This window comes from Bolinopsis microptera, chromosome 12 (genome assembly GCF_026151205.1).
Source record: "Bolinopsis microptera isolate Bmic1 chromosome 12, MBARI_Bmic_1.0, whole genome shotgun sequence".
Classification (NCBI taxonomy): domain Eukaryota; kingdom Metazoa; phylum Ctenophora; class Tentaculata; order Lobata; family Bolinopsidae; genus Bolinopsis; species Bolinopsis microptera.
This window is the reverse complement of record NC_087083.1, coordinates 9,063,351-9,091,163: the sequence shown is the minus strand read 5'-3', so window position 1 is coordinate 9,091,163 and position 27,813 is coordinate 9,063,351. Positions and strand designations below refer to the sequence as shown.

Genomic DNA, 27,813 nt, shown 5'->3' with positions numbered 1-27,813 from the left:
AGTGCCCTCCTCTGCATCTCCTTGCCTATTTATATGCAAGGTAGACAGGTTAGCATCAGGTGACTGTATCCCGAGTTTTGTATTGATGTGATGCAGCTACGGGCACGTATCTACTCAAAGACATGTTTCTTGTAGCGCGATGCACTACTGGGTCGCGCGCGCATCAAATAATGCTTCTCGCAACCACAGTAGTGTGCAAACCAACATTCGAACCACCAGCAGCTGGTGGTCAATTTCCTACGAACGCGACTTAATTTTGGTTCAGACTGGAGTCGAGCGCTACGTTATAGCTGTATATATAGCTCGTTTCACGACGAAATCTTCATTTATTGAGTTTGTCTGTCGATTATGTTGGAGTTTGTATTTTTAATTTTGTACTCGAATACTGTTAATTTATTTTTATTAAATAGTTGTTTTTCGTAACAGCACACTAGTACGTGATTCCTTTTGTTATTCTTACATAATTAGGAAGATTTTAAACTTCAATACTATAAATAATCAAATATTTACGAACACCGATCATCGGTATGTACCCATTATGCATTATTGGTATCGAAGTCTTATGTTGAGCTGGATATCGAAAAATTTCAAAATGTAAGGCTGTAATTTTGTACTTGTTTAGGTGTAGAACTAGGATTAACAACTTGATTGCTAGGAGCTAGGAAGAGATTTTAGTAATGATGACCCTTTAAACTTAAACTATATCTCTAGTGCACTTCGATCGGTTTTCTTTTCAATTTTGATAAAACCTAGTCGTGATCTTTGTTTCAGAACTTCACTAATTTATTAAGTTTTGTAGTTTATATAGACGGAACATGAGCAGATACCATTTGATTAATTATAATATATCCGATTTGAAATATTATTCTGTCGGAGTTTGAGTTCAACATGGACACATTTATTAACATCCCGCATGAATTTGTGTCGTCTTTACAATTTTTTGCGCTGAATTTGTATGCTTATTAATACTGCCGCATGATATCAGTAGCTGCTATAAAACTAGAGTGTATAGCATGTGTATTATACGATGTTTCCCACGTAAAAATCGCAGGTTGTTTTGGTGCGGCTGGGCACTCTACTGGTGATTGACACCAGAGACTGAGAAAAACTTTGACATAATTTTCAAGTTTGATATGACCTAATAACTACCACATTTACAGGAAGTATGGTAATACATTCTTGTCAGCTGTCTGGGCAAATCTTCTCTCGCAGAATTGGATTAAAATTTAATGTATTTTATTTCTCACTTCCAACGATGTCGCAATTATTAGGTAAAATTTGAAGTTATTTTGAGATTCAATTAATAAATTTTAGATTGCAGCTTGATATCACTTAGTATGTACATTGTACTCGGTTGCAAGGGTAGAACTTATGAGAATACTATCATAGTATTATTGCACTATACTATTATGGGTTCATCAAAGTTCGTATCATGATTTGTCACAATTAAACCATCGAGTCACTTGAGGAAACCCGTTAAAGCTCGCAATTGGAATACAAGGAATACAAGGAATACAAGGAATACAAGGAATACAAATTTAAAATCTTGAGCTACAATAGTAACTGTTAAGATAATAACAATATCATAAGATTTGAATTTATTATATTAATATAACTTAACTAAAGTGAAAAATAAAGATTTTGACATAGGAGACCTTCAGTGGCACTTACTTCAGTAATATCAGTGTCGTTATCCTCTGTTTCACTTGATTCTTGGCGACGAGATAAAGTTTGTGGTACCTCTAGATGTTAAGTTAACTCTTAGGCTCCAATCTTCCTTACTATATACCTACCACTCCTTCTTCCTTGATAAGAAGTAGATCCATCTGGAACAGTGAGCTGCTTCTTCCCTTCTATCCCGTACTAGCCTACTCAGCTCTCTCCAAACCGTGAACAACTACTCCCGGTGCTAGAACTTTAACCGCATAATTATAACAGCACAATTCTTTCGCTTGAATCTCAGTCTGCTGTAAGACTGCTGAATCACTTGTATGATCTGCTAGATGGTACCATTACCCGCCATAAGACTGTGCCGTCTTGGTGACCTTGAGAATATCATAAGGTCCGATATATAAAAGCACTATCCAATATCGAGACCCACTCAGGATCCCAAACCACGACTCCTTTCGGTCGTCTGTACTTGCTTTTTTCCTCCCAGCATGGACTAAGTCAATGATACTGTCTTACATCGCTGGCCTTGTTCTTATAAGTGTTCACTCGGCGCTCACAAGATAACATGTTCAGAGATCTGTTGCAGAACCTTGTCGTGCCGTCATTTATATACTCCTTGACTAAGAGCTACTTTACACCTACAGCAAAAATGTGCTAAATGATACCCATCCTCTCCTCACATTACTGTACTTGCACTTACCATCCTCATCTTCGCCATAGAGGTGGTTAAGAGGGTGACGTACACAGCATCTAGCACGAATCCAATAAGTGAGTCTACAGTGCGTGTCGAAATACATTGCATGTACCCTTATATATTAATTGAGACAGAATTTTAATAAATCAACAAATTCTTAAAATTTAAAAAGGTAGAATTTAATTCTATGGCATTTATTGAAACCTGCTTTTTTAAAGTTGAGAATTGGTTTCAATTTCTAGAATATCACGATAATGTTGACTCAAAACTGTTTCAGGCAGCTATCAAGTCTCAAGATATGACATAATTTGATAGAATGTTAGTACCAACGCTATCAGTGCATTGAAGTCGAGTTCTCGATACAGGTATTATAATTAGGTTCTATCGACCGTTTTTGTAGTCTTAACTCATTTTTATTTGTTATTATACGACCAATTAAAACCTAGCAAACCAGACTTCTTTATGTGCTAAATGTTACTTTAACCTTAATAATAGCAGCATTGTGGCAGATATCCAGTTACATTTTTTCCAGCCGTATATTATAAATATACAGGGTGGGCCAAAAGTCAGTGTGCAAACGTTGGCATTAATAGCTCAGTCACTGAGTGCCCAATTGAAATAATTGGTTCTGGTATGACTTACTACCACCACTGGTTCGAGAAATTTGTCAAATCGAAACATATTTGTGTTCATTGTTTTCAAAAGAAGGTTCATTTTCGCATTTATTTGATAGTTTGGATAATCGGATCGAGCCAAATTTTATTGAATTGTGTTTAGCCATTTAAATTACGTTTGCTCTAAAAAAAATGAGAGTATATATATATTACTCATGCAACTAAGATAAATTGAGTATAAATACTCAATTTATCTTAGTTTAAGTTCCAAGTTATATAACTCATTTTCTAAAGGTCTCGTAAACTTTAATCAATTACAGAGGGTGTGGCCTCTTTTTCACTGAAAAGACGCCATCAGATTTCATTGCATTCTGGGACCAATTTTGGTGTGATTTAAAGTATCCTACAAATTGGTGTTTACTGTTTCGACTTTTGTAAAATCACTGTAACAATATAATCTGTATTCTTATAGTTTCAACCATAATAGTGAAATAGAGGGGCTGGCCAATAGCCACACCCTCTGTAATTGATTTAAGTCTACGAAACTTTCAGAAATTTGTGTGTAATTCGGAGATAAATTAAACAAGTTGTTATCGGCCACCATGTGTAAACAGAATGTTCTAGCAGACTGTATAATACTATAACATACATTTTCTTACACACACATAATCTAATCTCTGGAATGTTGCTATGATATCAATGGCAATGTTTTGATACTGTGTATTATCATGATTATGCCTTACAGGCCGATCTTCCGATGGAGTTTCGGTTGCCATGGCAACACATCAATATGATAAAGAATTTGTAAACGCAGTCACAACTCTGTCGTGTACACTGTACGGTGCGAGCGGTTATTTTATGATAGGTAACATCTACTTTTTCAGCATTTGCGGGATGACCAGTTCACACGTATATTTTCGCAGACACAACTTCGCATAAAATTATATCCAATTATTCTATAACCAATTATCTACACGGACTTCTGTCTAAATATGAATGAAATCGAGAAAACCAAATATTATATGTTTCATCCTGAAGTGCTGAGTTCTCAGGCAGTAAAATCATGATCCTGATAGATATCGAAGTCTCCTTAAATGATTGTCTCTGCTGCTTAATATATCTGGATTGTCGTTGGGAGGCGATGCAGATTTGTTTACTTTTAAGGGGGAGGTTCTGCTCAGTAGGAGAAAGAGGTGATGCACATTTTGTATTTGTCTGACATGTAGGACTTGAGCCACGTTTCCGTAAGTGCAATAAACGGTAACGAGTGGTTTTTGGATTTCTCCTGAATAAGAGCTGAGATTTTTGGCACTTCCCATATACTCGCACTTGATGCACAGGATTCATGGACTGGACATTTAAGACGAGGCATGAGGAATAACGGGCACGTGCAGTGTATCCTCTGAGGCGGTAGGAACTGCTGGTAGTGGTATAGTGGGTAGTATATATATATTACTCATGCAACTAAGATAAATTGAGTATAAATACTCAATTTATCTTAGTTTAAGTTGCAAGTTATATAACTCATTTTCTAAAGGTCTCGTAAACTTTAATCAATTACAGAGAGTGTGGCCTCTTTTTCACTGAAAAGACGCCATCAGATTTCATTGCATTCTGGGACCAATTTTGGTGTGATTTAAAGTATCCTACAAATTGGTGTTTACTGTTTCGACTTTTGTAAAATCACTGTAACAATATAATCTGTATTCTTATAGTTTCAACCATAATAGTGAAATAGAGGGGCTGGCCAATAGCCACACCCTCTGTAATTGATTTAAGTCTACGAAACTTTCAGAAATTTGTGTGTAATTCGGAGATAAATTAAACAAGTTGTTATCGGCCACCATGTGTAAACAGAATGTTCTAGCAGACTGTATAATACTATAACATACATTTTCTTACACACACATAATCTAATCTCTGGAATGTTGCTATGATATCAATGGCAATGTTTTGATACTGTGTATTATCATGATTATGCCTTACAGGCCGATCTTCCGATGGAGTTTCGGTTGCCATGGCAACACATCAATATGATAAAGAATTTGTAAACGCAGTCACAACTCTGTCGTGTACACTGTACGGTGCTAGCGGTTATTTTATGATAGGTAACATCTACTTTTTCAGCATTTGCGGGATGACCAGTTTCACACGTATATTTTCGCAGACACAACTTCGCATAAAATTATATCCAATTATTCTATAACCAATTATCTACACGGACTTCTGTCTAAATATGAATGAAATCGAGAAAACCAAATATTATATGTTTCATCCTGAAGTGCTGAGTTCTCAGGCAGTAAAATCATGATCCTGATAGATATCGAAGTCTCCTTAAATGATTGTCTCTGCTGCTTAATATATCTGGATTGTCGTTGGGAGGCGATGCAGATTTGTTTACTTTTAAGGGGGAGGTTCCGCTCAGCAGGAGAAAGAGGTGATGCACATTTTGTATTTGTCTGACATGTAGGACTTGAGCCACGTTTCCGTAAGTGCAATAAACGGTAACGAGTGGTTTTTGGATTTCTCCTGAATAAGAGCTGAGATTTTTGGCACTTCCCATATACTCGCACTTGATGCACTAGGATTCATGGACTGGACATTTAAGACGAGGCATGAGGAATAACGGGCACGTGCAGTGTATCCTCTGAGGCGGTAGGAACTGCTGGTAGTGGTATAGTGGGAGCGCTGTTCCTGGCTGAAGAGGTGGATGTGGTCTGGGGTAGTGGGTAGGGCATTTGAGTTTGAGGGAGGCTGGACCGGTGGTCGACTATTTCTGATAGGAGTCCGATCCTGGTTTGCATCGTTTCCAACAGTCTCCGTAACTATAACAATCCTGTGATCTGGTATTGGTTACTTAAACTTATTTAATTGAACATGGTGTTTGACGTTGGAGCTTATCACTTTACAGTTTACATCACCTTACCTGAATAATTGAATAGGATGAATACTGAATAGCATTTATTAATGCTTTCTTTACCCGGAGAACTCTGTTTTACTTGTCCCTCGGTAACACAAGACCGTGAGCCGTGACACTTAGTCACAATAATTAAGTCATAAGTCAGAAAGAAGTCCATAATTCGTACACCCATGATTATGTTAAATATAGATTGACTCCAGTCTCCATTGTTCAATGACTTCGTCAAAATGTTTTAGGAAAATGTTCACAGATTTGTTAATTTTGGACTCAAATTAACGTTGAGAAAAACTGAATTTATTTTGGAAAAATCCCGGCTAAAACCAAAATCCCGGCCGGTACCGGTACAAAATCGCCAAATACCAGCCGGTATTCCGGCTGCGCCGGTTATATCCCGGTCGAGTTCTGTCTGAGACCTAATTTTCTCTATTTCTCGTGCAATTTTAGATCAGACACAGTCATCTAAATTATTTAATAAGAAGGTTTAAATTATAAGCAATTAAAAACAGTTGGGACTATCATTGTTTGTGAGTACATATTATACGAATATAAGGTGGTTAATATAATTATAACACATTTAATATAAAACGTTTAAGACACATTTTTTTATTCCTGCATTGTACTCATTAATTTAACTAGTAATATTATATAAAAACCACATTTCTATTTGTACAGGGAGCTGCTGGTAAACTACCGTCGCTATACATCGACTATGACTACAATCCTACTTTTAAAAACAAACTACATACATATCTCACATTTGCGAGGACTACTTCATCACAAGCAAAAAATCGACATTGGTAAATAAAGGTAGGTTCTTTTCACTGACTTCGTTAAATGAGTTACATATTTTCACACAAATTACGTGCGTGATCATTAAAGGGTTGCTTGTGTGCAGTTACTTCTGGGCCAGCGCCACCCTGTTGGGAGTTTTCACATAAGTAAATTTGCCGATAATACAATTTTACTCATTCTGGACATGTTACCTATATTATCATTATACTAGTATTTCTTCAGGTCTGTCTTCTATAACCACGATGAAAAGAAAAGCTGGGCGAAAACATTTGAGACTGCAGATTGCAGAACTGGAACACTCTATTTGAAGACAGTGGCTGCTGAGTGCTGAGCTGCATCAAATCTATCAGCATCATGTAACTTCGATCAGGAACAGACTCCATTTCATTTCCGACAACTAGCACCTGTTTTCCCTAGACTTACCAAGTATTAAGTAACTGCATTAGTATTAGGTTAAATTAAAGGCCCTACATCGAACAAGTCTAACAATTAAAAATTAAATGCAAGAGTGCACAATTTATCACTAAATATCTTCCTCTTTTAATTCTAATCAACACACGGTTTCGTCTTTGTTTCACCCAATCGTGCTGATAATCAGTAATCATGCACTCTGCACTCTAACTTCGAGATGTTTCAAAAGGGCTCCCGACGAGTTGAATTAGATCAATATTTTCTTTTGATACATAGATACTGATTGGGAGGTTCATCATACTATTCTTGTCACATGGTAACGATTAACGATTAGCTGATCAGCTTCCAGCATCGACAGGCCGAAATCCATAAATATAATCAGTTGTAATTTAATATTTATCATCGTCCGGATCATCATAATATTTTAATTTAAAGTTACAATTGAACGGTGTTAAGAAAGATAATTTAAGAGAAATGTTTTGAAAGTGCCTGATTTCGAGTATAAGATCTGTACTGATACATTAATTTTCAGATTGTTTATTATAGTTTATTTGTATTTTTATATTATCTTATCCGCACAAGTTCGGAAGCCATCTGAACGCTATTGCCAGACACAGGCATATATTTATTTTGGGGTATCATGCTCTCAGTCTAGTGCATAAACCTTTTATTTTGTATAAACCCTTTATTTTGATTGGGAAAACTTTATTTTAATGTGGTTACCGTCTCTAAAGTTGGCATGATAGTTAATAAACTCTTATCTATTATGTCACTGAAGATGACGCCTTGCAACATGTTTGACGATAGCCTGTAGATTGATAGTTTGATCTAAGTATTTACAACAATTCATCTAGTTTGATTGATTCAAAGGGAAACAAATTCCTCTCTTATCTATTATGACTATATTTAAATTCAATCCTGTAAAGTGATACTCCTTTTTTAGTAATTTAAACATGTGTTTTCTCCTTCTGATTTTTAAACTATTACCGGTCACGCTGAATAATAATGACATCAGTGAATTTAAAGCTATCGTTAACATCACTCAGAAAATGCGCGTCTTTAGCGCGTGTCTTGTTGTTATGCATCAATCCTTCGGTAGATCGGCGAGATGCACCACTGTGCCTCACCGAGCTGCGAAGGATTGACATCGTGAATCAAACATGTTTCAAACCACCAGGCAATACTGTATCCTTATTTGGATGTAAACAAACCGATGCAATCGAGCATTCCGTTTCTATTGTTAGACCTTCGTGTTTACTTTTTGGCTCTGCACGTTTCTCACCAAGATATTGTACGGAATTGTCATACGTTGTATGACCCGCCGTGCACGAGTGCGCGGCTCCCCCTGTATCGTAAAAACCATAGTAAAACCCCAGCAAATGTTATATATTACTGGCTGACGGTGTTACTAGAGATGGTTTAATTTAAACAGACGGCTTGACCTTGCGAACCAGACGTTTGTATTTCTTTTATTTTGAAGTTAGGCCCCTACCAGTAAGGTATTCTGGGACGACCGTGCATGGGGGTCACAACGTGATAAAAATACGGAATATAGCAATTGTAAGTTATTATTTTTATAGGTATTACACCAATGCAACGCTCCTACTAAATCGCTCGCCCAAATTTTAAGAAAATTCTTGTGAAAAGGCCCTTTAGGCATGAAAGTGATCTCAATCGGTGTATTTTTGAACGCTGATTCCGAATCACCCCCCCCCCCCCCCCCCCCCCCCCATGACGTAGGGTTAAAATGCTTCCCTGGAGAGTTATGAGCAAAAAACCGTTTTGGTCACGTGACAGGCTAGTCAAATACGAATTCGATTGTTTAGGGCCCGGGTTAGGGTTAGGGTTGTGGTAAGGGTTATGGTTAGCTTCGGGGTTATGGTTAGGGTTAGGGTTGGGATTAGGGTTTATGTAAAACCGTTTTGTACGGCTGCAAAACCATAAAAACCAAAGTCACGTGAAATTTTTGGGCGAGCGAATTAGTAAAAGCCCCAATGCAATTTTTTTTAAAAATGCCTCGATAAGAATGATCCTTTGACTGTAGTAAAGTGATTTAGCATGTGATTTAATATGTGTGTGTGTAATTTAAGTGTTTGTTGTGTTTACTGCAAATTGCACAGTGCACACTAATTTTTATTTAGCGACAATAAATGTTGGTTTAAATTTTATTACTCGTTTGCCCATATATTTGTGTAAGTTCATTTGCATTTTTCTTTTTTAATTTGTCTGTTATGGAAATATGTTTGGGTTTACCATGCATGCTTTGACACCACTGCGGGCGCGCTTGTTACACAAATAAAGAAATTATACCGCCGGGAGGCGTGCACGCGCCATTGCAAGCGCAAGAGCTCTGGATCGGATAAAGCAATCAGACGCGCACATGTGGCAGGCTTGTAAAACAATATTTGAGCTTTTTATGCTTTAGGGTTACGTTCGCGTTCAAGTTAGTGTTGGTTTTAAAGTAATCGTGAAGATGATATAAAGATTTTGAGCAAAAATTTGTGCATCTTAAAAAAGCGCGGTGCATTGTAGCGCGATGCACTACTGGCAACTAAGCCGCGCCGCGCATCAAATAATTCTTCTCGCAACCAGATCGCACGGCGAAATGCACAACTGGGCCTCATCGAGCTAGCTACGAATGATTCACATCGTGAATCAACGCGATGCACTGCTTAATTGACGATGTCAATTCATGGCAGCTCGGCGCGGCACAGTAGCGCAGAACGCCGATCGTTGTGAGAAGCCTTATTGAGTGCGCGGCGCGGCACAGTAACGCATCGCGCTACAATGCACTGCGTGATGGCAGCTTTCAGCCCAGTGGTGCATTTCGCCGATCTATCTCGTGGTTGCGCGGCGAGAAGATGCGCGGCGCGGCCCAGTACACAGGAGGACTATAGTGCAAACAACTGCTGCTAACTGCTGCTAATTGCTGCTCACTGCTACTCACTGCTGCTCACAATTTTATAATTAGTGTCAAATAAAACAGACAAAAACATATTTCATATATATATATATATAACTAGCACGAACTTTAGATCAGATATCCTATTATATGGGACTTGGAGTAGCAAGAGATTGACTAGAAAGTATTTACCTTTTACAAAGATACGTCAAAAAGAATCCAGGGTCATACAGGATCGGAGAGTGCAGACTATAAAGTTTACGCACCCACCTTTGCCTCCTGAATTCTTGGTTGGATAGAAATGTATGCAAACTTGGTCGTTTATACTCCAAGTCCCTTTGTTAAAAGAAGTATTGATTGACGGTGTCAACCCAACAATCGACGATGATCTTCGATGCGAAGCAAGAATGCTAGTTTGCGCGGCGCGTCGAAGCGGCGAAGTAATATTATTTATGTCCAGAGTTAGCTTCATTCAATAATAACAATATCAATATAATCAATATCAATATCAGACAAAACTATCGAATAAATTATTAAATATTAATTAATTCGTTCCGATTAAAAATTTTATAAATTTAGATATTTAGTATTTAAAAACATTACAACAAATGGTTAAAAGCGCCCAAAATCGATTTGAGAGATTTTCAGTCTATAGTACAATCATGATGGATGATAGGGTCTTCATTAACAGCAACCCTCTCGAAGAAGTCCACGACTTTAAATATCTAGGATCCTACATCGCTTCAACCAGCAAATACATCAATGTCAGGAAAGGCCTTGCATGGAAAGCACTTGAAAGTCTAGATGTTTTCTGGAAATCTGACATGTCTAGAAAGATCAAGACTAAAATTTTCAGAACTGCAGTCGAGCCTGTTCTTTTATATGGCGCAGAAACATGGACTTTGAAGAAAGCTGACACTAAAGCACTAGACGGTGTTTACACACGAATGCTACGAAGGGTCTTTAGTATCTCATGGAAATCCCACACACCTAACTCCGTCCTCTACGGAAATATCCCATCGGTGACTGATACCATCAAAACACGAAGACTTCGTTTTGCAGGGCATGTCTACCGTCTACAGGACCAACCTGCTCAGCAACTCCTTTTCTGGCATCCATCTTACGGCAAAAGGTATCGAGGACGACCACACAAGACCTTTCCGGACGTCCTTCAAGAAGATACTGGTTTAGAGCCCCACATGATACGTCTGCTCATGAGTGATAGAGATAAATGGAGACATGCGTTGACACGAAACTCGTTCCAGATTTCATCTGGACCGACCTAGGCAGGTAGGCAGGTACAATCATGATAGTAATAGTAAGCAGTAAGTGTGTGCTGCTGCAATTAGATTAGATTACTGCAATTTAAAATTTAGAATTGTTTGGAGTCCAAGTATCTTTCAAGTCAGCTGCCTGTGCTTGTATTAAAAGTGCTTTAGTTCTCAATTTTATCAAGTTAATGGAAGTTTCTAGGCAATTGCTTAAAGTTTAAAATTTTTTACAAACAGCGTTCCAAAGCTTGGCTGCATTAAACAAAAAGGCATTTATTTAGAAGAATAGTTAGCAGCAGTTAGCAGCAGTGAGCAGCAGTTAGCAGCAGTTTCTTTGCACTATAGTCCTCCTGTGACCAGATTACAAATGTTTAGCTGCACTGATGAACTTAGGAACATAATGGCTCTACCACCAAAATATTGAGGATTAAGTATTCCAGTTACGATGGACATTGCAGATCGAGAGTATAAATTCTCATGTAAAGCAACAAAACACCTAAAAGAAGCGTTTCTCAAGCAGGTAGACAATTACACAGCGAACTGGACACACAGCAAAGGAGTGAAACCCGAAATAACAACCGAACGAAATATCTTCTATCTACAAAAACAAGCAGAAATACGTCAGGAGCTCGAGTCAACACCACTGGGAAAGTTGATGTTCCAACTAGCTGCTGAGAAAAGGGCAAGTGCTTGGTTAACAGCACTTCCATTAAAAGAAAATGGATATCTGATGAATAAACAACAGTTCTCAGACGCAATAGCTCTCAGATATAACCTGAACTTAAAGGATAGCCCTAAGACATGTACGTGTGGCCAGAAATACTCGGCAAATCATCATCGGTGGGTATGTGTCACTGCGGCACAACTCGTTGAGAGACACATTTGCAGAACTAATTAGAACTGTGAAATGCAAGGATGTGCAGACTGAGCCAGTTCTTCTTCCAGTTGATGGTCTAGAGTTGCCAAAGGGAACAGTCCTAGGAGACCAAGCTAGGCTGGACATTTCTGCAAGATCGATTTGGAATGCTTCAGAGAGGGCATATTTTGATGTAAGGGTGTTCCATGCCCCAGCCCCCTCCAATGCAAGCAAATCGATCCCAGCAATGTACCAGTCCCATGAAAATGAGAAAAAACGGTGTTACAATGCAAGGGTTCTGGAAGTAGAGGAAGAAAGCTTCACACCGTTAGTTTTCTCAACGTCTGGTGGAATGGGTGGTGAAGCTGAAAAACTAGTAAAGAAGCTGGATAGTAAGATGGAATACCACACAGGGCAAAGGTATTCAGATGCTGTGGGATACATAAGGAAGCGCCTTCGTTTTGAAATTCTAAGAACAACAGTGATTTCTCTACGGGGAGACAGAGGTGCGAGAAAGAACATTGTTAATATAAATAGTTTAGATTTGAATTTGGAGCCACAAGGCCAAGGGTGATTTTCAAATGTTTCTCCCAATTTTTGAGATAGGGAATATATCGATTTTTTGAAGGGTTCTTTTATATATAGGGTCATTGTGACAATTATGTGACAATTATGTGACAATTATGTGTATATTGTTTGAATAATTTTTATTTTTTAATATATTTATACATGTAGAACAACTTAAAAACTTGACTGTAGATATGCCAGAAGTATTGAAGCAATTGATGGATATGTGCGCAGGAAGGAGGAGCCTGTTTTATCTTACATATGACAGCAATTTACATAATAAATGATCACAATTATCCTCCAACAGTGATCAATCAAAATTTACTTTAGATTCATGGGTGGTTACTGGTTATGGTCAAAAATCTATTTACAAGCACCATTCAACAGTGCCCTGCACTGCCATCCTGGGAAATATTTATCCCTATGTAAGAATAAATAACATTGCTTATATATAAATTAGCTGAAACTATAACAACAGACCCTAATTATACCGTCGACAATTCATATGACAAATTTTACACTGCAATCATAGTCGACGATAACTTAGTATCTTCTAATTCTTTTAAATCTGAGGCATATATAATTGATGTATCGAAAGGATATTCCATTTTTTACCACCTTACCATTCTAATTGATTTTGCACATGACTGACATGTTTTAACTGGAGAAGGGGTTCGCACAGTGGAAGTTTTATAAACCACTTTTAATCTATTGACCTATTATACCTAGTGGTAGTTTTACAGACCACATTTAATTTATTAACTTATTATACTTAGTATTTATTTTTGGTGACTGTATCACCCAGTTTTAACATTTGATAATTGTACAGTTTATTGACGACACATTGACTGAATGTTATTTTATATTCTAATTTATATACTAGATATTTTATTTATTTTCCAACAGACGACAACTTCCTGTTTTTTTTTCTATATTAGTTACTCATATCTCTTGTACAGACTGTTTTACAAGGACATTGACAGATGATACTCACATTAGGCATTCATTATTGCATCTAAATTATTTCACTCGCATTAGGTTTAGAAATTTATTCTCTGGTTAACAGATTTCAAATGTTTAATTAATTTGTAGTATGACAGTAAGGTATGTAAGAAGTTATTTAATTTTGCTTGGGCTATTATATTGACAATGATGATATGGAATTTGAATTTTATATAAATTTACACTATGTGGTTGGGGCATTTTGCATAGTAAATATGGTTACTACTCCTATATATCATATTATTTGATTGGTATTCGATTTCTGATTATTTCCCTAGGAATATGATTATTATATCTCAATTTGGCTTTAGGTAGGGTGCCCCGCTAAAAGAACTGGATTCTTCCAGGAAGCATCCCGTGCACAGAGCTTCGTCTACATATATATTAAATTATTAACCATTCATTCTGTATGTGCACGAAAATTTATTTCAATCAATTAGCTGAAACCATGTTGGACACCTAGTTGTTTAGTTGCTACGAATTAAGTGACTGCCATTTCTTGGAAGATTTTGAAGTAATATCGTCCTTGTCTGTGTGATATTAAAACTTTTACTTAAATTTCCTCGCAGCAATAAATGTCTGACAAGGAACAGCAGCCAGCCTTTGTGGTAAGTTTCTAATTTATTTAAACAGCAAGGCTACTAATTAGTAATCAATACATTTTTATTCAAAGTTATGTGACTTTGTAAATCCATTATTTTTACTTGGATAATTTTGCAGCCCTTTAAACCAAGGAGGGGACAGCGACAGAATTTTTACAAAATTCGGAATAGAGTTTGCCTAGACTCAAAACATTTAATGTTTAAAGATCAAACTAGATCAAATAAATATTGTACCCATGATTAGATAAAAATCGTATCCTAGGTCCCAGTAAGTCCACTTGATAAGATGCTGAAACAGGTACCTCCACTTACTGAGTACGCAAGTAACAACACTCCACTGTAAGTTAGATCAACTCTAGAATATATTCATATTTTGTGTCTCCCTTTGTGTCCAAATACAAAATATTCTATATTTAAGTTGTATATTTAAGAATCTGTTGATAAAAGTGAGAATACGGTGGTTTTTCTCTTCCATTGAATTATTACCTCAAGATTTTATTCGCAAATTGCTTACGCAATCAAAGATAATTTTAATACATTTATTGCAGCTTAGCTAGCTCATCTTTTGCAATTAAATTGGTTTATGAGATTTATTGCTATTGAATGACAACGTTTCAGGTCACAATACTTCAATGGAGCCTTTGTAGACTTGTTGCAACAGAGCAAACTCTCCCAAAATCTTAAGTCCCGGGAGCTTCAGCCTCGAGGTATGTTTTTCAAGAATTTACATTAATTTACTTTCCCAGTACAAGATTTGAGCTATGAATTGTATATAACTTTTCTACCAACAACTCTAATGTTTTCAAAATATTCGACATCTAGTAAATGTCAACTCTACATTTGACCCAGACTGGCAGACGAACACCAAAGCAACAGAAGACTTTGAGTGGAGCTCAGAGCAGATTCTAACTCTACTTGAGTTCTACAGTCTGTACCCTCAGTTATGGGATACCAAACATGAGAGATATATGAATAAGGACGTCAGAAAACAACTCATCTCACAACTTAGTTAGTTTGAAGATTTAGCTCGAGTTTTACCTTAGTATGGATGGTTTCAGCTAATTTCAGTTAATTTTATTGGTTTTCCCAAACTTTCTGTAACTTGGATGTCTATGACGAGTCTTCAGAATACTCTAGATTAATTGATCAAATAGCAGTTTATAAATTAAAATTATTTAATAAATCAACATGATTATTAGCTGCTCCATCCCAATAGGTGACAAGATAGGCGCACCTGAACAAGCAGTGAACGTCAAATTCCAACGTCTCAGAGTCCACTTCTCACGTGAGCTGAGAAAGGAGGAGAGTTCAGCTGGGGAACCACAACCTTACCAGAGCAAATGGAAGTACTATAACAACATGCTCTTCCTCAAGGATACTCTCAAATGCAGGTATGTGTAGTGCAGATATGAGTCATCGTTATTTATTATAGGGGAACTATGTTGTTATTTATACTTGTGATCGAATGTTTCGTTCTGAGGCACCGCCCCGAAAGTAGCATGCATGTGTTAAATGTGTGCACGACCGCATTTTCTACATTGGAAATGGTTTTATTGCTTTATCCTAATTTGCTTAAGAGTGATTTGGGCCAGTATTCAGTGTGCTGTGTTTTTCAATTTGTCACGTTATACCTCTTGATAGTTTACGTGTTATTGTACATTATCATTATATCTGTCCGTAAATTGACATTCTTGCACATAAAAGTATCTCGAAACAAAATTTTTAAATCTATAGCTTTTTTCTGTTGTTTTTCATTAATTTCTCTGGATTGTCCCCTTGATTCCGTACCCAAATGACAATGTCTGTAATTTACTGAAATATTTTTCAAGGGCTTGGCCAGTCGTCACTACTGAGAACACAAAAATGAGGGGATTTTTATTTCGGTAGGTAAAAATTCTCATAGAAAAGTCGCTCATACATTTTCAATTTGTATCTTATTTGAAAATCTGTTGTCGGCAAATAAAATGTACTTTCTTTTATGTTATTTCATATGGCGTCAAAACTATTGTAGGCTTCACGAAAAATTAAACTTAGTTTAAAGAAATACCTCGTTTTCTTTATTCGGAGAGAAAGCAATAAATGTGTGCCTCAATCTTTAAAACGACTGGTCTATGTTTAACTCTTTGAATGGTTTCATTAAAATTTTGCAAAGTATCAAATTAGAATTGCACTCGGAACTCGACCAAATTTGTGGGGTATTTGAAAAACGTTTACAATTGTTGAGTAAATCATAAGTAATGATATTTATTTCAAGGTAATAATTCCGACTCTAATATTTCATATTTTCACGCACATTTAATAACTAATTTTGATAAATGCATTAAGTAATTAACAACTTATTTTAATTAATTAATTAACTAATTAACAACAGGCAGAAGATAAGACAACACAACAGCGAGAAAGACACCTTCAACCTCATGATGGATATGGGTAATAGTGGTGGACTCAATATTACTTCTACAACTAGCTCCGACTCAGGTAACTATTAATTGATTAGTAATAAGTTAGTAATTAGTTAACAATTCAGAAACACGGTAGTCTGATTGCGAGGAAATTTTTGAAGACCTGCCCCTTTTAGAGCATAAGATAATAATAATTTAAGGCGGAAATATTGGACTACGAGAAAGTTTAGAACCACTTAAATGTGGGTCAACTTCTATTGAAACATGTCCATAAAAAATTTCCTTGTGTTTCAGGACACTCATCACCGGACAGTACGAACACAATCTCACCGTCAGTCCCACTTCCTGAAAACAAGGAAAATGTAAGCTATCAGAGTTTCACATTTTACTTATTTTAGGGTAAAAAGTATAAATTGTAACAAGAAAACTGTTGATATCGTCAAAACCAGTTCAACTAATTGATTAATCACCTAATCATCCTGTACTAATTAATCTCCCTCCCAGATGTCACCACCAGTGTCCATGACCCCCAGCTACAAAACCAAAACAACAGTCTCCCCTCTATCTCCCTCTCTGATAACCGCCCCATTCAGCACCCTATCCTCCTCTCTTGTCCCTCCTCTTCTCGCCAGCAACCCTCTCTTCAGCTCCCTCCCTACCTCCCTTCCTACCCCACCTGGTATGAGATTTGTTAATTGCTGTATAATTAGCTAATTGCTGCCTAATTAGTTACTTGTTTGGTGAAGGAGTAGTACGTGTTTTCACCTACAGACAGTAATGCTCTGAACTCAACAAATTGTTAAAATATTAACCTTCACAGTGGTTAGTTTAATTGGTTTGTGGTTATTTTTGTTACTTTTAGTTTGTTTGATCCTAATTACACCACTTAGGCTTGGTAATTAGTTAATTGTTTTCCAATCAAACTTGCACTCTGCCCCTCTACAACCCTAACACATGGGCCACGTCACGACAGCGTTATTTTCTTATAACTCGTGAATTTCAGTGGTTTTGAACGTTTCCTCGTTTCGTGTGAACACCCCACACTTTTTAACACGGTTTTTAACACCTTTTTTAAACATTTCCAGCCTCTCTGCTCAACTCTTTCGCTTCGTTAGAACACCTTCTCTCACCTCGTATGTTGGGTCCTCTACTCATGAACAAGTCAATCAAGAAGGAATCAGTTCATCCTACACTCAGTCCTGGATTTAATCCCCTTCTCAACCCTTCTGCAGCTGTAAGTTATAGTAACAGTAATGTAACAGTAATGTAACAGTAATGTAACAGTAATGTAACAGTAATGTAACAGTAATGTAACAGTAATGTAACAGTAATGTAACAGTAATGTAACAGTAATGTAACAGTAATGTAACAGTAATGTAACAGTAATGTAACAGTAATGTAACAGTAATGTAACAGTAATGTAACAGTAATGTAACAGTAATGTAACAGTAATGTAACAGTAATGTAACAGTAATGTAACAGTAATGTAACAGTAATGTAACATAGTATATTTATTCTTTAAGTGTATTTTTTAAGCCGTGTCAGGATTTTATCGAGAAGGAATGTTCGTGGTTGGGTTGGTTCTGTTATTTTTCTTGGTTTGCGGTTTTTTCGACTCGGCAGTCGGCGTGTTCCTTGCAGACAAACAACTGAACTTTGACTGAATAACGTTTGATAAGTTTTAACACTCCCTGACGATGTTTTTTCTGGAACTACTTCATTGAAATAAACTGTAAAAAGTGGCCATGAAAAATATTAGTAGTTATGGTTACAAAGCTAAGTGTGTCGATATAAAGATTGAATAATAAACAGTTATTTTCTCGGTGCTCAGTTAGTATCGGTATTTGATGAAGTTATTTAATTTGAATGTACTACTTTAATGAAGGAACTTCAACATATAATGTGTTTCAACCTTCAACGGAGAGCTCAACTAAAATAATTCAGGAGCATTTAAGATTAATAATAAATTACAAATTGTATCACTTGGTAATAACAACAAAGCTTGTTATCACGAGTTACCTATCACGTGTTAGTTATCACGCGTTATTTATCACGTGTTATTTTTCAGGGGACGCTGTTAGCACCCACCCCTCAACTCCCAACCTCTCCTCTAACTCCCAATGTGGTATGCAGTGCTCCTAGCTTCTGGAACAGTCCACACGTTCTTACTAGTTCTAAAGAGGTTCGTCTTCATAAAATGCGTGATTTTTCGAATTTTTTTTGTACATGTTTTGTACATATTTATATTATATTATACAACATTCTTGTTTTTACGTTCCGCCATTTATTTGAATGTATCAAAAAGTGGGATTTTTCCCCTGAGTAGCTTTCTAGCTCAAATAGCTGGTATCATGTTTACATAACCTGTATCCTTTGTATCCTTTGTATCCTTGCATCATGTTTACATAACAATTATTAGGACGAAGACTCCGCAGCGTTGAAATCTTATCATGCAAAGAGACAAAAGCTGAAACAGGTAATTAATTAATAATGGTTGATTATTTTATAATTAATGAATAATCCAGCTCCTTAAATTCTTAAATTGTGCCGGGAATAACCAAAATTTCTTTAATTCCTAAAATACTTGTAATTCCTGTAATTCCTAACTTTGTGTCCAGGCTAACAGGACAACTCTAGAGATTGGGTCTCCCACTGATCAGTTATCAGACTGCGATTACTTTAGTCTTCACGTTAGCGAGTCTTTGAGGAAGATGGATATCATCGTGAGTTATTGTTTCTTTTTTCCCCTAATTAATTGTTTTCATTAGTTAATTATCCCGATTAATTAAGCCTATTAATTAACAATTAGCTTAAATTACATTTTATTCAGTGTGCAGAGGAGTGTAAGAGAGCGATACAAAACACAATCTATCAGTACATAATGAAGTCGTGCCAGCGCCAACCCTTCTTCAACAGCAGCGTACCTTACCCGCCTCGCTTTCCTTCACCTAACACGACCAACGTGAGACTGGTTAACCGTAAATCATGAGGTGTGTGAGTAATTAGTGTGATTAACTAATTAATTAAGTTGTTAATTACAAAGTTCTGAGTTATTTAAGTTAGTTGTTGGTCAGATCCGAGGGACAAGATAAGATGAAAAAGGAAGAATTAAAGGGAGGAAGACTGGTGTTATAATTGAACATTATTTGAGAATAAATTATTATTAACGTATTTAATTTATTATATAAGTTATTTTGATGAGAATGGAATAACTTATTAAGAAAAGGAACGAAGCAAAGGGACTATTAAATAAATCACCTGATTAGTAATTACAAGATTAGGGGCGTGGAGGCGACACATTTTTTGACAACTAACGCGTGATAGCTAACGCATGAGATTGTTAGAGCTATTGTCACATTAAATACCATAAATAAAATACGCGAAGTTGATATCCGTTGTCAAAACAACCACGTTTTATCCCTGGCCCCGCCCCTAAATTCTAAATTCAGGCTAATTTTAGACCTGCCAATATTTTGTTATCTTTGACATCTTAACTGCTTTTTATTTGCCCTCTCAGACACAACGAATTACGTTGTTTTTTTAGTGTGTTTTGTTTTTAGAAATATTGTGTGAACATTTGATCTGGGGGTTTTTAACTTGATATAAGTCAGCTCATTAGTCGGTTAATTAGTCTGATGATTAGTCGGCTGATTAGTCAGCTAATTAGTCAGCTAATTAGTCGGTTAATAAGTCTGATGATTAGTCGGCTGATTAGTCAGCTAATTAGTCGGTTAATTAGTCTGATGATTAGTCGGCTGATTAGTCAGCTAATTAGTCAGCTAATTAGTCAGTTAATTAGTCGGTTAATTAGTCTGATGATTAACCTTTAAAACGAACATTCTTACCTTTTTTGGCGGTCGTCGCCGAATACCTGTGATTCTTGTTATAACGAATTTTTATTTATTTAACATTCTTCTTACGTTTTTACTCTAAATGGTTTTGTTTACTGGTAAAAATAATCAGTTTTATTTATTATCTTCACCGAAATAATCAAGAAATTAATAGAAAATTACTACGTATCATTACACCATTTGTTATTATAATTACATAATATAATAATAGATAACTAATATATTAACCTAACTAAGGAGATCCTCCTCGTTATTAACTCGCATAATTAACGACAATTTAATTAATTAATTAATTAATAGTTCTTGATTAGTTCGGTGTAACACGGTGTGGACAGGGTTTTATACTTTTTATTTAATGATTTTTGTCTGTTCTGTTTTAAGCTCTCTAATTTTTTAAACGGAGTAATATATAATATGGTAGATCACACAAATATTATGTTTAATATACGACGATCAATTCGATAGATTTAGTATCATCATTATCACACGATCAATTATATGATTAATTAACTGATCAATTAATTATATGATTAATTAACAAGATGTTGAAAAGGCTGATATGATTGCGGCTGATTGATGAAGGAATGAGAGATAAAATTAGAAATTTCATTTAACCACGAATTTTTCGAGTCATGTTATTTTAACTGAATGTTGTGTTGTGTGGAATCTAAGAATTTGTGGAATGTAAGCCTCAGAGTTGTTTGTTTTTTGTCAAAACACCGTTTCAGTTGTTTTGACTTTTTTACCTTTCAAGATGTGCCATATTATTAGAATAAGATGTATTTGTTGAAGTCTCGGTTTGTTTTCATTACTTTGTCTTTACACACGGCTCAAAATTCACGATGTGAACTAAACACATTAACCAGAGAGAACGAAGTAATTAATTAACTAACTAATTAGTGGTTCGTTAATTGATTTTTAGATTGATTATTCCAGAACTGTCCATACGACTAAGTGGAGTTAAATTATTATCAAGTAAATCAGGAGAGGAGCACATCTTTGTTTTTCCAATATTTTTCTAGTTCACTTAACTGTCACACACGGTACGCTGTCACACACGGTACGCTGTCACACACGGTACACTGTCACACACGGTACGCTGTCTCACACGGTACACTGTCACACACGGTACACTGTGACACACGGTACACTGTGACACACTGTGACACGCAGGCTCGACCGGTCTAGCTTCTGCAGTTCTGCTTCTAGCAAGCACACAAATATTCGGGACTCCAAGCCTCAGCACGTGATTAGAATACAGCTCCCTGATTGGTCGGTTTGTATCACGTGACTAGAATACAGCTCTCTGATTGGTCGGTTTGTATCACGTGACTAGAATACAGCACGTCTCCTTTACTGCGACCCTAGACCGGTACAACCTAGAAGCTCTTTATTTTGATGTTATTTAACTTAGAAATATCTTGTATCTTTATTTTTAAGTCTATCCATGATATATCCATCGATATTGATGATTTGAATTTTGTATTATTTTCAAAGTTTTGAGTTTTATTTTTATTTAATTAAAGATACCACGAAGCAGTATCTAACGAGGAGTGTTCTGGAAATACAGACGAAGTTCTGTGTTAAGTTATTAGTACTATGATTAATATGATTAATATATATGACAATAGCTAGTATTTCACCACATATTCTTATGTTTTAACACCTCTAATCTCTATATGCACTGGTTACGTAAGCGGGTTGGAACCACTTTTAACTAAATGACGTAGCTGGTTCAAGCCCTTGCAACATAATACTAAGAAATCCTCATTTCACTTGCAGACTTTAAGATGTAAAGCACGATTATGATAATTTGGACTTGCAAATTTTAAGACAAATCATTATTTAGACTTTAGTGACTCAAGTGGTAAGATGATTTTAACAGTCCTGTCCCAATTCTTACAAATCTACTTTTCTGTCTTTCTGTTCATGATAACAATATAATTCAGAGTAAATCTAAACTCAGCACTAAAGCCCCATCCTCCATTCTCATCTCACATTCTCATCTCACATTCTCATCTTAAAGTCTCATCTTCCAACCTGTTGTTGCAGTTCTGTACGTTGATAATATGTAACCCTCAGTTCAGTATCCTTCCCTTACACGTTTATTGAAAGCTCATTCCAATTATTAACACATAGAAAACTCCTGCACCCCTGCAGGGAACATGGTTCATCTGCTCCAACCACGTGATTAGAATACAGCTCTCTGATTGGTCGGTTTGTATCACGTGACTAGAATGCAGCTCTCCGATTGGTTGGTTTGTGTCGTGTGACGGGAAATAGCAGCCCTGATTCGCTGGCTTGCAGGGTACTATGTATCAAGTTTTCCTACAATTGAGGTCATTAGGAGTAGTGGGGTTTTTTGGACTGTTGCCAAGTACGAGGAGTGTTTTTCAAGCACAACCTTGTTTGGAGCTCATGTTTGCAGTTCTGATCTGAAACACTCTGAACTGCCCCTCCATTGAAATCAACAATTATTCAAAAAATGTTTCACATCCAACATCCGTACTAAACCATAGAACTGCTTATTTAACACCAGACATATCAGTTACAACTCCCCAAAATACCACCCTACCCCCTGATTCCCCTCCGCAATACTCCCAAACAAGCCCCCCTCAAGGGTTCCGTCACGTAATTACCAGCGAGCATGCTGTTTTCCCGATATAACTATAATAATCGGGGGAAGGTAGTGCACAAGTTCCGTGTGATTGCAGTTCGGTCTTGTGTCTCCGGGGGAGGTTGTGATTGGTTGGATTCAGTCACGTGGGCGCTGGATTTAGTCACGTGGGTGGATTGCGACCTGCTCATTGGTTGGGATGTGTCACGTGGTGAGTATCGGAGGCTAACCGAGCTGTTATTATGGGGGATATGATGTCATGTACTTAGTTCTGAATGGATTGACCACAGTGATGAGGCATGAGAGAATGTTGGGTTTAGAAAAGAGACACAATCTCATCTTCTTCACCCTCTAGGGGAAGGTGCAACACTTTTCCCAGAAATGTAGCATCATAATAACAATGGTCTGGTGGTTTTCAAGAGAATGTTTCTTATAAAATAATACAACACCCCTACTTTTGAGTGGTAGGAGTGTACTCAACTAGTATAGATATAGAGGTTATAACATATTGTCCGGTATCTCCGAGGATAAAATATATTGTCGGACGGTATCTCCAAGGATAAAATATATTGTCCGGTATCTCCGAGGATATAATATATTGTCCGGTATCTCCGAGGATATAATATATTGTCCGGTATCTCCGAGGATATAATATATTGTCCGGTATCTCCGAGGATATAATATATTGTAGGTTAACATATTGTCCGGTATCTCCGAGGATAAAATATATTGTCGGACGGTATCTCCAAGGATAAAATATATTGTCCGGTATCTCCGAGGATAAAATATATTGTCCGGTATCTCCGAGGATATAATATATTATCCGTTATCTCCGAGGATATAATATATTGTCCGGTATCTCCGAGGATATAATATATTGTCCGGTATCTCTAACAATAACGGGCGGATTCCCACCCCACAAAACATCAGATAATTTTCTATTGTAATTTTCTCAAAGAGACAGCGCCATTCTCAGTCCAGTTAAATGTTACTAAAATCAGTCAATTTTATGGTACACAACCGTCTGAATCAGGGTCACCAATCAACCTTCAGTATTCCCCTGATCAGCCAATGAGCATTCAGGAAATACCTCACGTGACATCCTATCGACCAATCAGCATCGAGGAAATATCCCACGTGATATCGTATCTTGAATCCAATTACTTGGTAGGCTTTACCGGTCGTGTAATAAGATTAAACGTGAAAGTGGGTGAAAATGGCCTCTTATTAGGAGGAAGTAATGATGTTTGTGAAGGTGAAAAAAGGAGGATTCCTCCACACAATAGGTAATGAATTGTGCTCTAAATTCTCCTCTAAATTTCCCTGGGCAGCTTTTTTAGAAGCTGTTGATTTTTCCGTGATGAAATTAGAACTTTTGAAATCACCGACCTTTTTGAGAGTCTGCAAATAACCAAGAGGCTGTAAATCAGTGTTGTAGCTGTAGTGCTCAGCCTAATCTAGCATTGCTCTCACAATCTCAATAAAGGGCTAGTGGTGGTGACCTGGGCCCTTTCTTGCAATTTCATTTAGATAAAAAAGGAACACCCATTTCAGATAAGATATCGCAATTTTGCTGGTCGCACTGCAGCCTTAAGCATAATAGGGAATATATAATATAAAATATTATGCTTTTTATGCTGGCAAATTGTAGATAACAAACAAGGTCATTAAACTTGAGCACATTTGCGTCAGATATCAACCAAACAGATAGCATATTCTAATTTCTGGTCTTTTGGCAAAGCCAACCAGTCACAGGCTGTAAAGAAGGCACATCTTTTGTCATGTGACAAACCAACCAATCAGGAAGCTTTACTGCAATCACCCGACAGACACCAACCAATCAGAGAGCTTTTCAACGATCACCTGACAGACACCAACCAATCAGAGAGCTTTTCAACGATCACCTGACAGACACCAACCAATCAGAGAGCTTTACCGCACTCACCTGACACAATCCGCCCAATGGGAACACTTCACTGTCTTGTGGATTTCCCGGAAGGACTCGGAGTGTGCCAACTGGCAGCTCTGTTTCTCTGAAGTCACGTGACTTGTTACAATTTCTCTGTATTCAATGATGTGAAGCCGTACTAATCCCTCGTCATCTCCACACGATGATGATGTATGTACAACGAGCTGCTCTCTCCGAGTCCAACACTCCTGACTCCTTACTCATACTTAGAGGATGTCACGTGACTCATTACTCATACTTTAGAGAATGTCACGTGACTCCTTACTCATACTTTAGAGAATGTCACGTGACTCCTTACTCCTTACTCATACTTTAGAGAATGTCACTTGACTCCTTACTCCTACTCATACTTTAGAGGATGTTACGTGACTTCTTACTCCTTACTCATACTTTAGAGAATGTCACGTGACTCCTTACTCATACTTTAGAGGATGTCACGTGACTCCTTACTCATACTTTAGAGGATGTTACTTGACTTCTTACTCCTTACTCATACTTTAGAGAATGTCACGTGACTCCTTACTCATACTTTAGAGAATGTCACGTGACTCCTTACTCATACTTTAGAGGATGTTACTTGACTCCTTACTCCTTACTCATACTTTAGAGAATGTCACGTGACTCATTACTCATACTTTAGAGGATGTCACTTGACTCCTTACTCCTTACTCATACTTTAGAGAATGTCACGTGCCTCATTACTCATACTTTAGAGGATGTCACTTGACTGCTTACTCCTTACTCATACTTTAGAGAATGTCACGTGACTCATTACTCATACTTTAGAGAATGTCACGTGACTTCTTACTCATACTTTAGAGGATGTCACGTGACTCATTACTCATACTTTAGAGAATGTCACGTGACTCATTACTCATACTTTAGAGAATGTCACGTGACTCCTTACTCCTTACTCATACTTTAGAGAATGTCACGTGACTCATTACTCATACTTTAGAGAATGTCACGTGACTCATTACTCATACTTTAGAGAATGTCACGTGACTCCTTACTCCTTACTCATACTTTAGAGAATGTCACTTGACTCCTTAGTCCTTACTCATACTTTAGAGAATGTCACGTGACTTCTTACTCCTTACTCATACTTTAGAGAATGTCACTTGACTCCTTACTCCTTACTCATACTTTAGAGAATGTCACCTTACTCCTTACTCATACTTTAGAGAATGTCACGTGACTTCTTACTCCTTACTCATACTTTAGAGGATGTCACGTGACTCCTGACTCATACTTTAGAGAATGTCACGTGACTTCTTACTCCTTACTCATACTTTAGAGAATGTCACGTGACTACTTACTCCTTACTCATACTTTAGAGAATGTCACGTGACTTCTTACTCCTTACTCATACTTTAGAGGATGTCACGTGACTCCTGACTCATACTTTAGAGAATGTCACGTGACTTCTTACTCCTTACTCATACTTTAGAGAATGTCACGTGACTCCTTACTCATACTTTAGAGAATGTCACGTGACTCATTACTCATACTTTAGAGAATGTCACGTGACTCCTTACTCCTTACTCATACTTTAGAGAATGTCACTTGACTCCTTAGTCCTTACTCATACTTTAGAGAATGTCACGTGACTTCTTACTCCTTACTCATACTTTAGAGAATGTCACTTGACTCCTTACTCCTTACTCATACTTTAGAGAATGTCACCTTACTCCTTACTCATACTTTAGAGAATGTCACGTGACTTCTTACTCCTTACTCATACTTTAGAGGATGTCACGTGACTCCTGACTCATACTTTAGAGAATGTCACGTGACTTCTTACTCCTTACTCATACTTTAGAGAATGTCACGTGACTCCTTACTCCTTACTCATACTTTAGAGAATGTCACGTGACTTCTTACTCCTTACTCATACTTTAGAGGATGTCACGTGACTCCTGACTCATACTTTAGAGAATGTCACGTGACTTCTTACTCCTTACTCATACTTTAGAGAATGTCACGTGACTCCTTACTCCTTACTCATACTTTAGAGGATGTCACGTGACTCCTGACTCATACTTTAGAGAATGTCACGTGACTCATTACTCATACTTTAGGGGATGTCACTTGAGTCCTGACTCCTGACTCATACTTTAGAGGATGTCACGTGACTCATTACTCATACTTTAGAGGATGTCACGTGACTCCTTACTCATACTTTAGAGGATGTCACGTGACTCATTACTCATACTTTAGAGGATGTCACGTGACTCATTACTCATACTTTAGAGGATGTCACTTGACTCATTACTCATACTTTAGAGGATGTCACTTGACTCCTTACTCCTTACTCATATTTTAGAGGATGTTACGTGACCCATTACTCATACTTTAGAGGATGTCACTTGACTCCTTAGTCCTTACTCATACTTTAGAGGATGTCACGTGACTCATTACTCATACTTTAGAGGATGTCACGTGACTCATTACTCATACTTTAGAGGATGTCACTTGACTCCTGACTCCTGACTCATACTTTAGAGGATGTCACTTGACTCCTTAGTCCTTACTCATACTTTAGAGAATGTCACGTGACCCATTACTCATACTTTAGAGGATGTCACTTGACTCCTTAGTCCTTACTCATACTTTAGAGGATGTCACGTGACTCATTACTCATACTTTAGAGGATGTCACGTGACTCATTA

The 27,813-nt window shown here is 37.1% G+C and overlaps 1 protein-coding gene and 1 long non-coding RNA gene across 3 annotated transcripts; both read left to right on the top strand.

Moving 5' to 3' along the window:
- Positions 1 to 505: 505 nt before the first annotated feature.
- On the top strand, positions 506 to 8,054 carry LOC134824418 (uncharacterized). Of its 2 annotated transcripts, none has more exons than XR_010161407.1 (4): positions 506 to 1,271; positions 2,643 to 2,730; positions 6,572 to 6,706; positions 6,914 to 8,054. It is a non-coding gene; the product is annotated as an uncharacterized LOC134824418 (long non-coding RNA). The 2 variants fall into 2 exon arrangements; XR_010161408.1 differs by lacking the exon at positions 506 to 1,271 and adding an exon at positions 2,050 to 2,439.
- Positions 8,055 to 14,267: 6,213 nt separating this feature from the next.
- LOC134824153 (uncharacterized) lies at positions 14,268 to 22,048 on the top strand. The gene is made up of 13 exons (XM_063835892.1): positions 14,268 to 14,308; positions 14,565 to 14,641; positions 14,921 to 15,009; positions 15,152 to 15,310; positions 15,519 to 15,693; positions 16,674 to 16,780; positions 16,999 to 17,066; positions 17,209 to 17,383; positions 17,790 to 17,938; positions 18,773 to 18,886; positions 19,124 to 19,180; positions 19,323 to 19,427; positions 19,535 to 22,048. Exons 1-13 carry the CDS (start codon positions 14,276 to 14,278, stop codon positions 19,691 to 19,693), a joined length of 1,467 nt encoding a protein of 488 aa, XP_063691962.1. The 5' UTR covers positions 14,268 to 14,275; the 3' UTR covers positions 19,694 to 22,048.
- Positions 22,049 to 27,813: the final 5,765 nt, after the last annotated feature.